We start from the raw sequence: 15,976 nt of genomic DNA, 5'->3' as shown, positions 1-15,976 counted from the left end.
TTTGAGAGCTGGTGTGAAGTGCTAAGGATGAAAAATTTAAAGGCAAGGAAAGGAGATGAGGAGGAGTAAGCATAGGTAGCAGTGTTAAATAGGGGTGATCAGACCAGGCCTCACTTGAACAAAGCCCTGAAAGTGGTAAAGGGGCGAGCCCTGAGGACATAGGGGAGAGGACAGCAAGTGCAAAGGCCCTGAGCAAATGATTTCATCTGAATTGCTGTGTGAGGCCTGGCTCACCTGCCACAATGGCATCTCTGTCTCATCTCTGCCTTTATTAGGTGCTATGGCTTTTCTCCCTTCAGGCCTTTGCTTGTGACAGGACTTTAACCTTGAGCAGCCTTCCCGCACAGCCCAAAGTGTATAGTGCCCTAGCCCAACACAGATCCTTCTCCCTCTTCCTTGTTAGTATTCATTGTTTCCAAATTCCTTTTGCACTTTTTTCCCTCCCCTTTTCCCTTCTTGATTGTATGATACAATAAGTACGTTGGGATCTAAGTATCTGTAAAGTATAACACCGTGTCCTGTACAGATTGTTCCATTTGTCTTCACGACCTTTACACCATAGCCCAAGGATCTTATATAGCCCACCCCTGTTACAAGGCAGAAAGGTCGGGGGGAGGGGAAGAGGCTTGCCAGGGGCAGTGAGTTCAGTTATGCTGTCCAATCACAGATCTCATCTCCCACCTCCCCAGTGGCTGCTTGCCAACTACTTTCCAGGACCACAGCGGAGGGCCAGTAAACTAGAAAGGGTTTAGATGTCCATTAGCAGTCAAGAACTGTTTAGTCATGCTTATGTTCATTCATGTTTATTCAGTCACTCTCTGAGCTCTGGGTGGTTTTGTCTGCTCACCCAGAGAATCCGTTTGTTCTGAATGCCTCATCCCAGTATAACTTTCTGGACCAGAATGCCCCTGTTGCTATTGGTTATAAACATCAAACTTTGGTGTAGCACCACTCTAAGTAATCAGGGTGCATTTTATAGGAATAGAATCTAGGATTCCTAAGGCTCTAAATCTCTAAACAATTCTTTCTGTAATTGACATATTGTCACACAACTGTGATTTCATGGCCATCCCATAAAGCTGTATGATTGCCTTTTATAGTCATGTCAGAGTAGCAATGTGTTATGCTGTCTTCCTTAGAGAAAGCTGGTTTATATATTTCTGAGCCTATAACCCAGTCTTTTGAAGATCTCTGCTTGTGGTAAGTCTTCATCTGTATAGTATTTCATTGAGAGAATATACTACAGTTTATTTATCCATTCTGCTATAGATAGGCATTAGGGTAGTTTTCATTTTAGGGTGATTGTGTATAGTGAATTCCAGAATACATCTTTTGATAAGCTTATATATACATTTCTATTGGGTATATATCAAAGAATGGAATTGCTAGATCATAGAGCATATATATATTCACCTTTGAAATAATAGATACTGCCAATGAGTTTTCTGTACTAGCTGCACTGATTTATACTCCCACCAGCATCGAATGAGAGTTTTAGTTGCTTTGTATCCTTGCCAGCACCTAGTATGTTCCCTTTTTTCAATTTAGTTCTTCTCATGGATGTGTAATGGTATTGCATTGTGGTTTTAAATTGCATTTTCCTGACTAATGATATTGAAAGTCTTGTCATATGTTTATTGGCTATTTGGCTATCCTTTTTTGTGATATGTCTATACAAGTCCTTTTTTGTGTTTCTATTAGGTTGTCTTTCCTTTTTAAAATGATTTTTTAAAAATCTTTTGTATATTATAGATATGAGTGTTTTGTCAGATGTGTAGCAAGTGTCTTAACATCACTTTATGGGTTGCCTTTTCACTCTTTAATAGTGTCTTTTGATGAACAGAAATTCTTAAATTTTAAGGTAGTCCAATTTCTCAGTTTTTTTCTTTATGTGTCCTAGTTAAGAAATCTTTGCCTACTCCAGGATCACAAAGATGTTTTTGTCTGTTTCCTTTGGAAAGCTTTATTGTTTTACATTTCACATTTAAATATGATGTGATGGAATCAAGATATATATACATATATTTATATATATATATATTTTTTTTTTTTCATATGAGTAGCCAAGTGACATAGCACCTTTAATTGAAAAGGCCATTATTTTCACCCCTTCACTTACTGTCACCTGTGTCAGGTGTGTAGGTCTATAGCTGGACTCTCTATTCTATGTGTGGTCTATTTCTGAACTCTGTTCATTTTTCTTTATGCCAAGTATACACTGTCCTTTAATTATTATATCTTTATAGTAAACTTGAAATCAGTTAGTGTAAGTTCTCTAACTGCATTCTTCTTTTTGAAGATTGTCTTTTCTATTTTAGGTCCTTTGCATTTCTCTATCAGTTTTAGACTCAGGTTTCTGCAAAAATCCTGCTGGGATTTGATTAGGATTATGCTGACTCTACCAATGGTACCAAATCCAGGGACAATTTTTGTCCTTGACAGGACATCTAGCAATGTCTGGAGACATTTTTGTTTGTTACACCTGGACTAGTGCTACTGGCAGCAGATAGATGGATGGCCAAGATACAGAGGCCAAGGATGCTGCTAAATGCCTTGCAATGCACAAGACAGCCCTCCACCAACAAGTAATTATCCTACCCAAAATGTCAGTAGTGCTACTGTTGACAAACTCTGCACAAATGTAATCGCTGTTTCAGTTGTACTACAGACTTCTCTGCCATCTTACTTTTTGTTTTCAATTTGGCTCACTAGTTTTGTTTTGTTTTTTTGCATTTTTGCCCTTTGATTAATCAAAAATAGTATCCCATTTTTTACTGCCCTGTAATCTTATTAGGTAGGTATTCTTTTACAATTATTTTAGAGCTTACTCTACAGATTTCAACATGCATTTAACATCTTGACATGTTACGGTCTAATACAGATTATTTTATCACTTCATTATACTACTAGACTCTTAGACACTTAACTCCTTCCCCCCCCCCACCTTTTTGAATTATTGTTGTCTTGCATTTTAGTTTTATATATGCACAAACTACAGAAGACATAATAGTTATTGTTTTGTACAGTTCATTTTTTATATATTTACCTATTTCATTTTCTTCATTCCCTCTTACAGTTCCATGCTTCTGTCTAGGTTTATTTTCTTACATTGTTTTTTCTTTTAGTGCTGCCTGATAGCAATGAATTCCCTCAGGTTTTGTTTGTCGTAAATATCTTAATTTCACCTTCTTTTTTTTTTTTAGACGGGCTCACTCTGTCACCGAGGCTAGAGTACAGTGGCACAATTACAGCTTACTGCAGCCTCAACCTCCCAGGCTCAATCGATCCTTCCAACTGAGCCTCCCTGGCAGCTGGGACTATAAGTGCACACTACCACACCTAGCTAATTTTTGTATTTTTTGTAGAGATAGAGTTTCACCATGTTGCTCAGGTTGGTTTCAAACTCCTGGGCTCAAGTTATCCACCCACTGCAGCTTCTCAAAGTGCTGGGATTATAGGCCTGAGCCACCCAGGCCCAGCCTTACCTTATTGAAAGAGGTGGTTTTTATAGGTTTTAAAATTCACAGTTGGTTGCCTAGTCCATAGATTTAAAAAAAAAAAATCGAAGTTGGGAGTTATTTTCTTTCAGTACATTAAAGATAGCATTCTATTGACTCCTGGATTGTGTCGTTTCTTTTGAGAAGTCAGCTGTCATTTTTATTGCTTCACTTTTTCAGGTTTTCCTCTTTTTGTTTTTCAGCAGTTTGACTATGGTATCTGTGTGTTCTTTTTTTTATATTGGCCAAATAATTGGGCTGCTGAGTTTTTTAAATCTGTGGGTTGATCTCTTTAATTTGTTTTGGACATTTTAGTATTGCTTCTGCTCTATGCTGTCTTCTGAGACTCATTTATTCACGTCTTTTCTTCCACATGTCTTTTATGTTCTTATCTGTGTTTACCATTCATTTTTCTAATTGAGTTTGAATATTTTTTATTGACCTGTCTTCCAAATCATTAATCATGTCTCCTGCTGAGTCCAATTTACTGTTAATATCTTATATTGAATTCTTAATTATAGATACTGTAGTTCTCAGTTCTAAAGTATCCATTTGATTTTTTTAAATAGATTTCAGCCAATTCCGTGGTAAAATTATTTATCCTTTCATTTACTTTGGTCATCTTTTCCTCCATTTCTTGACTTTATTAATCTTGGTTATTTCAAAGTGCTTGACTACTAAACTTCAATAATTGGGCCATCCACAGGTCTGTTTTTTCTCCTGATTACCAGCTATGTGCATTTACCTCCACACATGCTTAAAAAACTTATTATATACCAAACATTACATAAAAGTATCATAGCGGCTGCATATATCTTCCATCAAGGTTTGCCCCTTTCTTTTGTTAACTAAATACTTCAGTCTAATCTGACATATTTCAGGGATTGAGTTGGGTCACTGTTGGGTTGCAATCCTGGTAAGCCTCAAACTTAGTTTGGTTCATCCTTATTAGAGTATGATCCTCCAGGGCTTTCAGTTGAAAGCCTAATAGGCTGTTTGTCTCCTTAGACATGAAAGCCTTTGGGAGGTTCACTTCTGCCCGTAAGATTTTCAACTTAGTTATTTAGCCTATCACTACTTCACATCATTTCAAAATTGACTAAATGTCTTGAGGAAGACCCCAACCAAGTAAGTATTTCAAGTCCGTCAAATCTCCAGTTTTGTTACCCTAGCTTTGAAGAATACCAAAATCTCTACTGGCTTGTCTCCAGCAGCAGCCTTCTTCCAGAAGTTGGGTATTTTGAGGTCCCTCGAGGCTGCAGTTTTGTCTCTCCAGCCCCAGGTGACCATTAAAAGCATTGTGGTTTCTCTTTCCCCAGTGATAACCACACCCTATTCCCGAGCCCACGTCCAGGATCAACAAATGCACCAAAGGCTCACGCACGCATGCCCACACACACACCCACCCACCCACACACAAGCTATTGATTGTTGATTCCCTCTGAACATTCTGTCTGTTAGTCCATCTAGTCCTTGTTGCTTCCACAAGTATTGGATGCTTTAAGAAATGATTTTTGTAATTTATTTGACTTTTTCTAGACATTGGCAGGAGTATTAGCCTGCCAAACCATACTAGAGCCTACTTGGAAGCGGAATCTGTACAGATGTTTTTGAGGGCTTGCCGTGTGCCAGATGCTCTTCTGGCTTCTAGGTATAGGATTGTCCCTGCCCTCTCAGAGCCTCTAGTCTAAAGTAGGTAGGACAGACATATACATAAATAATACAGCTTGCCAAATACTGTCATAGAAGTGTGTACAGGGGTAGGAAAAAGGAGACAAATGTAAACTAGCACCACCTGTTTAGAAAATTGCAAGTTTTATAAATTTTACATGATTGCAGGTTAGAGATCAAGTGATAGAACAGTGAGAAATGAGGTTGGCAAGACAGGCAGAAGCCTGATGGTGAAGACCCTGTATGCCATGGTAATGGTTAGGTATAGTTTCTACCTAGAAGTATCTGCCCTTCATGCAGGATGGAGAACAGTTTAAGAATTAAGCCTAGAGAATTGCGATCAGATTTTTCTTTTAGAAAGATTACTTAAGTGTCATTGTGAGATGTGAATTCAAAGAGGGCAAGAAACAAGCCAAAGGGCCAGAGAGGAAACTGTGAGAGTTGACCCAATATTAAACACATCAGTTGTCATCAACAGATTTGAAAGGTGTCAAAGGGGTGGAATTGATGAAATGTAGGGAATGCTGGGATTAAGAAGGGGTGAAAGAAAACAGATTCTATGGTTTCTAGCTTGACTATGAATCACCAAGGGAATATGGCAGAAAGTGATGAGGTCAATGTTAGACATACTGTGTTTTCCCGTTTCATTAGCTCTACTACGGTTTTTGTTATGTAATCTGAGAATGTAGTTTAGGAACCACCACCCTGTTGAGGGGCAGACCCCAAGTTATTTTCTTGAAACTCCTACAGTGAAATAAGAGAGCCCTAGGCCATTGCCTTCACCCTGTATTTTATAAGACACCCTCTGATTTTGTCTGTTTTGTATACTGGGCTTCCATTTAAACATTGTATTTGAAGAAAATTCTCCATACTAAAAGAAAAAACACTCCTCAGCAGTGTAAGTATCTTCTTCTGGTAGGATATGTGGCTGATACCCTCTCCTGCATGTTGTTCTTCCATCTTGACAGAAGAACATCTTCAGCGGCATTTGGGGGCCACATCCTTTATTTGCAGTAAGTAGGTGCTATTCCACTGTCTTCTAGCATCCATTGTTGCCAATGAGGAGTTCACAGCCATTTATTTTTCTTTTATATGTTATTTGTCCTTTCCTCCTCAAAGGAATATGTGATTTTTCTCTTCATATTTAGAGTGAAGGGATTTTACCAGAATGTGGTCAGGTGTGTATCCTTCAGGGTTTTAGGTCTCCAGATAAATCTTTTTGCAGCTAAGGGAAATGTTTCTCCTTTCAAATTACCCCTTACATGGTGGTTCTCCCAGATCTGTCCTCCAAGTCTCACGGTTTGCATCTGCATCCCTGCTTTGGGTAAGATAGGTCTACTTGATCTTCTAGGCCACTAATTGGGTTTCTGCAATTAACTATCTTTTTAAAAATTTCATCAGTGGAGCTTTTTTGCATGTGGAAAATTATGCTTTTAATTCTAAGAAACGTCTTTGGTGTCATAATTGAACTTGGTCTTATTATTATTATTATTATTATTATTTAAATTCTCATCTGCCTCTTTTTCTGGTTCTGTTAATCTAAGATTCACCAGCTCAAGGAGTGCTGAAATGCTTTTTCTACCCGTGACTGCTGGATCCCGTTAAGCAGTTCTCTTCCTTCCTACTTCTTCATCCAACTACCAGTATCTCAGGCAGGGAGGTGGCAAAGCAGCCTCTGGTTCATCAGTGTATGAGCCAGTGCACCTGGGATGTCATTAGTCCCCAGCCAAGCTTTGTGGCTGCCATGCATGGCATTTTTCTAGCCTGAGATAGGGAAGAGTCAAGCTTCTTCCCTTCTCTAGCTTCTTGGGGCCACAGAGAGCATGAGATACAGCCCCACGAAGCCTCACAGAGATGAACAGTGCCCGTCCTCATAGGGTTCCAGGGAGCTCAGTAGGCTTAGACTCTCAGCGTATCAGAGTCCCCTCCCAGGGAAAGTTTGGCACCATCTATTTCTCTCTCTGGACTGAGCAGGCCTTGCTCATGCCTGCTGGGCACAACTTGCCTGCCAATCTATAGCCACCGAGTTCAGGAGCATTCATGGAACTGGGGGTAGAGAGAAGCAGCACAAGCACTTTCTTAACCTCTTCAAAAGCCCCCAGCAAGTAGAGAAAAAAGAAAGACCACAAGACCACCAGACTAGATGATCTCTAAGCCTCCATCCAATGCCGACATTTTACAGTTATACACATTTATGGTCTCCAACTCAACTCAGTCCTCAGTACCCTTGGGCCACACTTTATGTCTTCCCAGCATGCTCTGCTTCTCCAAAGGGAATATTTGAGACTTTTATTTCTCTCCTCAAGCCCTCTGTTTATCCTCCTCCTTGTTCACTGTCAGCCCATGACTTTGAATTTCTCTTCACAAAAAAAAAGACAGACTCAAAAAGACAGACTCTCGGATATTGAGTTGCTCTTTGCTTTCCCGTAATCCTTTCTCCTTTGCCTGCTTGCCTGCCTGCTGTCCATCTTTCCATCCTGCTGGAATCTGTCTTCTCCTGTGTGTTCTGTGATAGTATGTGCTCCCAGTTTTCCCATCTCTCTGGGTAGCCCCTTTCGCTTTATGTTGCTGTCAGTCTCACCCAATTTTGATCCTTCTCCTGTATTACAGGCTCCTGGGGGATCTTTTCAGTGCATAGAGTTGACCATATCACCCCTTGCTTTAAACCTCTTAATGACAGGAACAGACAAAACATGTCTGTAGTGATAGAAGTCAGAAAAGTGGTTACCTCCAGGCAGGCGAAATAGGAATTGACTGCAAAAGGACCTGAGGGAGCCTTCTAGGTTGTTGGAATTATTCTGTATCTTACTTTGGGTAGTGGTTACATTGTTCTATACCTACACAAAAATTCACTGAGCTGTACGTTAAGATAGTGCATTTTACTGTACGTATACCTCAGTTTTAAAAAGATGAAACCTGAAGGTTTTTTTTTTTTTTTTTTTTTTTTTTTTTTGAGACGGAGTCTCACTGTCTCCCAGGCTGGAGTGCAGTGGCGCTATCTCGGCTCACTGCAAGCTCCGCCTCCCGGGTTCATGCCATTCTCCTGCCTCAGCCTCCCAAGTAGCTGGGACTACAGGCACCCGCCACCATGTCTGGCTAATTTTTTTGTATTTTTAGTAGAGACGGAGTTTCACCATCGAGGAAGATCAAGGATGATCTCGATCTCCTGAACTCATGATCCGCCCACCTCGGCCTCCCAGAGTGCTGGGATTACAGGTGTGAGCCACCACGCCTGGCCAAAACCTGAAGGTTTAAATCCAAAATCCTGAAGGTTAAAATCCAGACTCCTGAAAATAGTCCACAGATTCCTATTCCTTCCTCCCTCAAGTCTTGCCTCGAACATAATTTTCTTGTGAGACCCATCCTGGCTTCCTCAGGATATGACTTCCACACTCAGGACTGGAAGCCTAGGCCTGTCCTAATCCTGAAGATACTTTATTGTAACTGTACATGTACTTCCCTCACTAGACAGGGGGCTCAGTTTGTTTGCAGCCCTGGTGCCCAGTGCAGTGGCTGGCACATAGACCCTTGGTAAATGTCTGTTGAATGAATGAATGCAAGTTCACTTCATACTTGCTTTGAACTTGACATTTTTACTGAACAGTTTCCTTCCTCCAGCCTGCAGGATGTTTCCTCAGTGAGGGGAAGGCTGCTGCACAATGGCAGTTTTTGATACTCCTGAGGAGGCCTTTGGTGTCTTACGTCCAGTCTGTGTTCAGCTCACAAAGACCCAGACAGTGGAGAATGTGGAGCATCTGCAGACTCGACTACAAGCTGTGAGTGACAGTGCCCTTCAGGAACTTCAGCAGTACATCCTCTTCCCTCTGCGGTTTACCCTGAAGACCCCAGGTCCCAAAAGAGAGCGTTTGATCCAGAGTGTGGTGGAATGCCTCACATTTGTCCTTTCTTCAACATGTGTGAAAGAACAAGAACTTCTCCAGGAACTCTTTTCAGAACTCTCTGCTTGTCTGTATTCACCCAGCTCCCAAAAGCCTGCGGCTGTGTCTGAGGAGTTGAAATTGGCTGTGATCCAGGGACTTAGCACATTAATGCACTCAGCTTATGGGGACATCATTCTGACTTTTTATGAGCCCTCCATTCTGCCACGTTTAGGATTTGCCATATCTTTGCTGTTAGGCCTTGCAGAACAGGAGAAATCAAAGCAAATTAAAATTGCTGCCTTAAAATGTTTACAGGTTCTACTCTTGCAGTGTGATTGTCAGGACCATCCAAGGTCGTTGGATGAACTTGAACAAAAGCAGCTGGGGGATTTGTTTGCCTCTTTTTTACCTGGAATCTCAACTGCACTGACCAGGGTTATCACAGGAGACTTTAAACAAGGTCACAGCATTGTCGTATCTTCCCTAAAGATCTTTTACAAGACAGTGAGCTTCATTATGGCTGATGAACAGCTCAAAAGAATCTCAAAGGTCCAAGCAAAACCTGCAGTTGAGCACAGAGTAGCAGAGCTGATGGTTCACAGGGAAGCAGATTGGGTCAAAAACACTGGCGACAAGCTGACTATCCTTATTAAAAAGATAATTGAGTGTGTTTCTGTTCACCCACACTGGAAGGTGAGGCTGGAACTGGTAGAACTTGTGGAGGACCTTCTTTTGAAGTGTAGTCAATCATTGGTCGAATGTGCTGGTCCCCTTCTGAAGGCCTTAGTGGGACTAGTAAATGATGAGAGTTCTGAAGTCCAAGCCCAGTGCAATAAAGTTCTGAGACATTTTGCAGATCAAAGAGTAGTGGTGGGCAGCAAAGCCCTTGCTGACATCTTGTCGGAAAGCCTGCATTCCCTTGCCACATCTCTTCCTCGCCTAATGAACTCCCAAGATGACCAGGGCAAATTCTCTACACTTTCCTTGTTACTTGGTTATCTGAAACTCTTGGGTCCAAAAATAAACTTTGTTCTCAACTCTCTGGCCCATCTCCAGCGCCTTTCCAAAGCACTCATCCAAGTTCTAGAGCTAGACGTGGCTGACATCAAGATTGTTGAGGAACGGCGTTGGAACTCTGATGATCTGAATGCCTCTCCAAAGACCTCAGCCACACAGCCTTGGAACCACATCCAGAGGAGATATTTCCACTTCTTCACTGATGAGAGGATCTTCATGCTCTTGAGGCAGGTTTGTCAGCTACTTGGTTATTATGGGAATCTTTATTTGCTTGTGGATCACTTTATGGAACTTTACCGTCAATCCGTGGTTTACCGGAAGCAAGCTGCCATGATCCTTAATGAACTGGTTACAGGGGCTGCTGGGCTAGAGGTCGAGAATCTTCATGAAAAACATATTAAAACAAACCCAGAGGAACTGAGAGAGATTGTGACATCTATACTTGAAGAATACACAAGTCAAGAAAATTGGTATTTGGTTACCTATCTGGAAACTGAGGAAATGGGAGAGGAGCTGATGATGGAACACCCAGGCCTCCAGGCCATCATGTCTGGTGAACACACCTGCCAAGTTACATCTTTTCTAGCCTTCTCAAAGCCAAGTCCCACTATTTGCTCCATGAACAGCAACATCTGGCAAATATGCATTCAGTTGGAAGGAATTGGCCAGTTTGCATATGCACTAGGAAAAGACTTCTGTTTGCTCTTGATGTCAGTCCTTTATCCAGTAATGGAGAAGGCTGGAGACCAAACCCTACTCATCAGTCAGGTGGCTACCAGCACCATGATGAATATTTGCCATGCTTGTGGCTACAACTCCCTGCAGCACCTGATCAACCAAAATTCAGACTATTTAGTGAATGGGATCTCTTTAAATCTGCGTCATCTGTCTCTGCACCCTCACACCCCAAAGGTCTTGGAAGTCATGCTGCGGAACTCAGATGCTAACCTGCTTCCTTTGGTGGCAGATGTGGTTCAAGATGTCTTGGCCACCCTGGACCAATTTTACGATAAGAGAGCTGCTTCCTTTGTCAGTGTTCTGCATGCTCTGATGGCAGCATTAGGTACATTGAGAGCCCTTTTTAATGCTGATGTGTGGGGGACAGGACTCAATCTCCTAGTTTGCTTAGCCTTGTTTTTTGCATTGTTTGCAGTGATGCTATGGGGGACATTTGAATCATTGTCTCTCCAGTCCCATAGGTTATGGTGGAGTTTCACTGTTTATCTTTTATACTTTCAGTAATCTCTACCATTTATTGAGCTCCTGCTCTATGCCAGGGATATAAACCCTGCAGACTAAGTGCAAATATTATTTCTATTTTATAAATAAGAAAAACTAAGGGTCAGTGACATCCTACTTAGCCAGAGTCACACAATTAATAAATGATAAAATCAGGATTTATGACAGTTCTTTCCAGTATGTCAAACTGCTTCTGATGATGCATAGCGTTAGCAGTATCTATGCTAATGAAGAAGAGATATAACATGAATTATTCAGTCCACATATAGTCTAGAACAGTACTGTCTAAGAGAAGTTTCTGTGATGGTAGAAATAATCTTTATCTGTTCTATCCAGTACAGTTACCACTCTACACATGTGGTTCGTGCACCTGAGGAACTGAATTCTATATTTTACTTAATTTTAATAGCCACATGTAGCTAGCGACTACCACACTGGACAGAGCAGGTCTAGAAACTTCCTTTTAACCTTTTAATTGTGTGAGTTGGTTTGAGTTTCTCTTCTTCTCTTTGATCCTATTGGGTGCTTGCCAGAGATGTTAGCCACTATTAGAATGGCAAAATTGGCTGAGCACGGTGGCTCATGCTTGTAATTCCAGCACTTTGGGAGGCCAAGGCGGGCGGATCACAACGTCAGGAGATTGAGACTATCCTGGCTAACACAGTGAAACCCCATCTCTACTAAAAAATACAGAAAAAAATTAGTTGGACGTGGTGGCGGGCGCCTGTAGTCCCAGCTACTTGGGAGGCTGAGGCAGGAGAATGGCTTGAACCTGGGAGGTGGAGCTTGCAGTGAGCCGAGATTGCGCCACTGCACTCCAACCTGGGCAACAGAGCAAGACTCCATCTCAAAAAAAAAAAAGGCAAAATTTTGGACTTCAATTATAAGAAAAGGAATCTTTCAACTGGATAGTCAGTCTTTCAATGAGAAAATAATAAGCTGTATAGCAGGGTCCCTTTTATTTAAAGAGCATATTTCCAGTATTTATCTCAGTATTGCTAATAGCCTCTGAGGCAGGTGGAATGGTCACTGGCCTCATTTTGTCAGTTGAAAAAGCCAAGACCTTGTAAGAAGCATTCTCATGGAAGGTGACTGGGGCAGGGACAGTGCCCTGCCGTGTAGCTAATGCCATTTCCAGTGTTTGTTTATTCATGCATGAGCATTTGCGTTCAGCATAAATGTTCCTTTTTTCATTCATTCATTCATTCAAGAGTGCCTGCCATATGTTAGACACTGTGCTAGGTAATGAAGATAGAGCAGAGAACAAGACGAATAAACTCATGGAACTTCCCTGCCACTGCAAGAGAGATGATAAACAAGTAAACAAATCATTAGACAAGCTCACTACAGATTCTGATAAACACTGTGAAGGAAATAAACACCTCGATGTAACAGGCACAGGCTTCTGTAAGTTCAGTGGTCAGGGAGGGCCTCTCTGAGGAAGCAACACTAAAGCCGAGACCTGAAGGATGAGAAGGGCACATCGACACATATGGGGCTGTCACGTTGTTTTTTTTTTATTTTTAAGAACATTCAGGCCGGGTGCCATGGCTCACACCCATAATCCCAACACTTTGGGAGGCTGAGGTGGGTGGATTGCTTGAGCCCAGGAGTTCAAGACAAGCCTGGGCAACCTAGTAAGGCCTCGTCTCTACTAAAAATGGGAAAAAATGAGTTGGGAGTGACGGTACATGCCTGTAATTCCAGCTGCTTGGGAGGCAAAAGCAGAAGCATCACCTGAGCCCAGGGAGGTCAGGGCTGCAGTGAGCCGTGATTGCACCACTGCACTCCAGCCTGGGTGACAGAGTAAGACTGTCTTAAAAAAAATAGAAATAAAAATTCAGGTGGGAAGGCCCAGAGGGAAGAAGGGGCATGGGTCTTTGGAGAATGGAAAAGAGGCCATTGTAGAGAGTGTTGCAAGATGAAGTTGGAAAGAAGGGCAAGGACAAATCCTGGTAGGGCCTTATGGACCAAGAGAAGGAGTTTGGATTTTATTTTGCAGCCACTTGGAAGCCTGTGTAGTGGGCTAGTCACTGGGGAGTCAGCCATGAATAAGACCCACCTGGACCTGCCCTTGTGGAGGCCCTCATAAGGACTGGCAGGTTGCTTATGCAGACTAAGGCTGGCTTCCATGGGCCAAGTATATCCCACCTGTACTGCTTTAGGGACCTACGCTATGTTTCAATTTGAAATTTCTATAAAGTAGTTTAAGAAAAGCCCTGTGAAATATGTCTTTCAAGAGGTATCTGAATTTGGGCCTTCAGAATTGAATTGCCTTAGATTGCTGATGTCTTCGATCATCTCTGAAAGAGGAATGTCAAGACTCGTGTAGCTTTGTAGTGCTTTAAAAAGAAAAAAAAAATGAGGTGGAGGGAGAGGGTCTGCCTTGCAGAAAGGAAAATTGGATGGTTCAAATTGAGTGTGGGGCTTCCTTGGAACAGAAGCAAACTTAGAGCTAGCTTTTCTGAAAGATTTGAAATAACCCAGAATACACTTGCTTTTTGAACAGGAATTAGTGCTCAGGTGGAGTTGTTATAGTCACTCATAAATCAGAGGAGCACCTTTTGCTGTCATTTCTGTTTGTCATCGAATTATCTGACAGCCACTCTTTTAAGATGGGTGTGGAAATGTGTTCTCAGAGAACTTTGGAAAGGCCTTAGAAGAACCCAGTAAGAGTTTTAGGAAATTGAGTTATCATTAACATAGTGTGTCACATGCAGTGACTAAAAAAGCGTTAGGTGCCACGGTAAGGGCAAGAACCATCAGTTAATTACTGCGAATACCAACTGCTGGTTGGCTGATTATTCATAACAAGAAAAAAATAGGGTAGCTTTGAAAATAAGTGTTTATGTCACATACTACAGAACTTGGAGAATGTGCAAGTCCATCCATACATGGCTGCTGCATTCTTTTTATGGCTGCATAGTATTCCATCATGTGTCTGCACCGTAGTGTATTTAACCAGTCCTTTCTTGGTAGACATTTTGGTCATTTCCGGTCTTTGGCCACCACAAAAAATGCTGCATTGAATATCTTTGTAGGTCATTTTGGACATGTCTCCGTCTATCAATAGGATGAATTTCTGAAAATGCTGGTTTAAGGGTATAACGTTTAAATTTTTGAGAGAGTATCAAATTGCTCTCTAAGAGGTTGTACCAATTTAAACTCCATCAGCGATGTATGAGAGTGCCAGTTTTGCCACGCCCTCACCCACACTGTATATTACCAAGCTGTTGATCTTTGCTAATCCAATAGGAGAAAAATAGCACCTTATTATAGTTTTAATTTGCATTAAAAGTGAGATTGAGCTGCTTTTCATATGTTTAAAAGCCATTGTGAGCAAAGACATTTTAATGTCTGGCACCAGCCTTGAATCTAGAAATAATCTTTGCAGCCTGTCTAGTCTTAGCAGTGTAAATGCTGGGTCTGGGTTTTAACTATTTGGGAACCAGTCCCTTAGAGTGCACTAAGTACCTGATAGACAACTGGGGATGCGGTTTGAAGAATGTCATAATGGATCCCTGGGTGTAGGAACCTCCGGCTCACACCTCACGCATTTGCTCTCTGATACTCCCAGTTGCCTGGCCCTGTCATCTCCCATCTGCTGCTGCTCTTGCTCTGTGCAGATGCTTTTTGATAAAAAGAAGATTAGCAGGTGCTAAAGGTTATCAAAGTCTTTTTCCCAGCTGTCTGCAAAAGGAGGGTACTGGACCAGAGCAGTGATTTTCAGACTGTGGGATTTGTTGTTGTTGTTTTATTCTTTAAGTATTGAGAGATTTTTTTGAAATGAAGCCTTTGGGGAACCCTGATATACCAAAAAAAAGATTGAAATTCGAGCTGAGTTGGTTGAAGGAATAGAGACCCTAGAACCCATGCCCGTAGCCCCCCGTCTCTTGGTGCCCTCCCTGTTGTGATCCATAAGACATTTCTGTGAAGCCCTAAGGCTCCTCAAGGCACAGTTTGAAAACCACGGGACCCAGTGATGTTTGAAGTTTATTCTGTGGTAACTTATCAGAAGTATTTGAGCATCACCGAATAGGGAAGACTTTGGAGAGAAAACAGCCAGCTTTCTGAAGCATTTTATGTCAGAAATACAGTGTGAGACCATCCATCCTTAAGGCTCTGTAAAGCCTGTATTCTGCTAATGAGTGGTATATTCTGTACTCAGAATTTTGTCACTTGGACGTGTTTGCCAGTCTTGTATATTTTTTCCTTTGCATAAACTTTGAGCACCCAATATCTTTGTAGGTCATTTTGGACATGCCTCAGCATATCAATAGGATGAATTCCTGGAAAAAAATGCTGGTTTAAAGGGTTTATGTTTAAATTTTTGAGAGAGTATCAAATTGCTCTACTAAGAGCCTTTGTGGAACTCTGACATACAAAAATGATTTGCAGTTAGAGCTGAGATGGTTGAAGGAATAGAGATGCTGGATCCCACACTGGGCATATTGGATTTCCAGTGGTGACCAATGGAACATAGAGTCTAATGGGAGACTCAGACACTGAATAGGACACACAAATAAATAGATACGCAAATGTATAATCACATATTGTGATGAACTGATATGAAGGGAAAGAGCAGAGAGCTATATAAGATATCATGTAAGTGACCTAAGTTAAACAGGGTAGTCAAGGGAGGGCCTTATCGTGCAAGTTCTATGTGTTCTG

General features: G+C 41.6%; 1 protein-coding gene across 3 annotated transcripts in view; it reads left to right on the top strand.

Annotated features, from left to right (window-relative positions):
• The window catches only part of TTI1 (TELO2 interacting protein 1), a 50,298-nt gene that overhangs the window by 10,858 nt on the left and 23,464 nt on the right, over nucleotides 1–15,976 (top strand). The window contains exon 2 of one of the 3 annotated variants that reach the window (XM_001090407.5): nucleotides 8,787–11,129. In XM_001090407.5, coding sequence (XP_001090407.4) covers nucleotides 8,828–11,129 — 2,302 coding nt within the window. In that variant the 5' untranslated portion in view covers nucleotides 8,787–8,827. Of the gene's footprint in view, nucleotides 1–8,285; nucleotides 11,130–15,976 lie in introns of all 3 variants that reach the window. The other 2 variants (XM_077951788.1, XM_077951789.1) reach the window with 2 other exon arrangements.

Source organism: Macaca mulatta, chromosome 10, assembly GCF_049350105.2.
Source record: "Macaca mulatta isolate MMU2019108-1 chromosome 10, T2T-MMU8v2.0, whole genome shotgun sequence".
Classification (NCBI taxonomy): Eukaryota; Metazoa; Chordata; class Mammalia; order Primates; family Cercopithecidae; genus Macaca; species Macaca mulatta.
The sequence above is the reverse complement of the archived record's forward strand: the minus strand, read 5'-3'. Positions and strand labels throughout refer to the sequence as shown.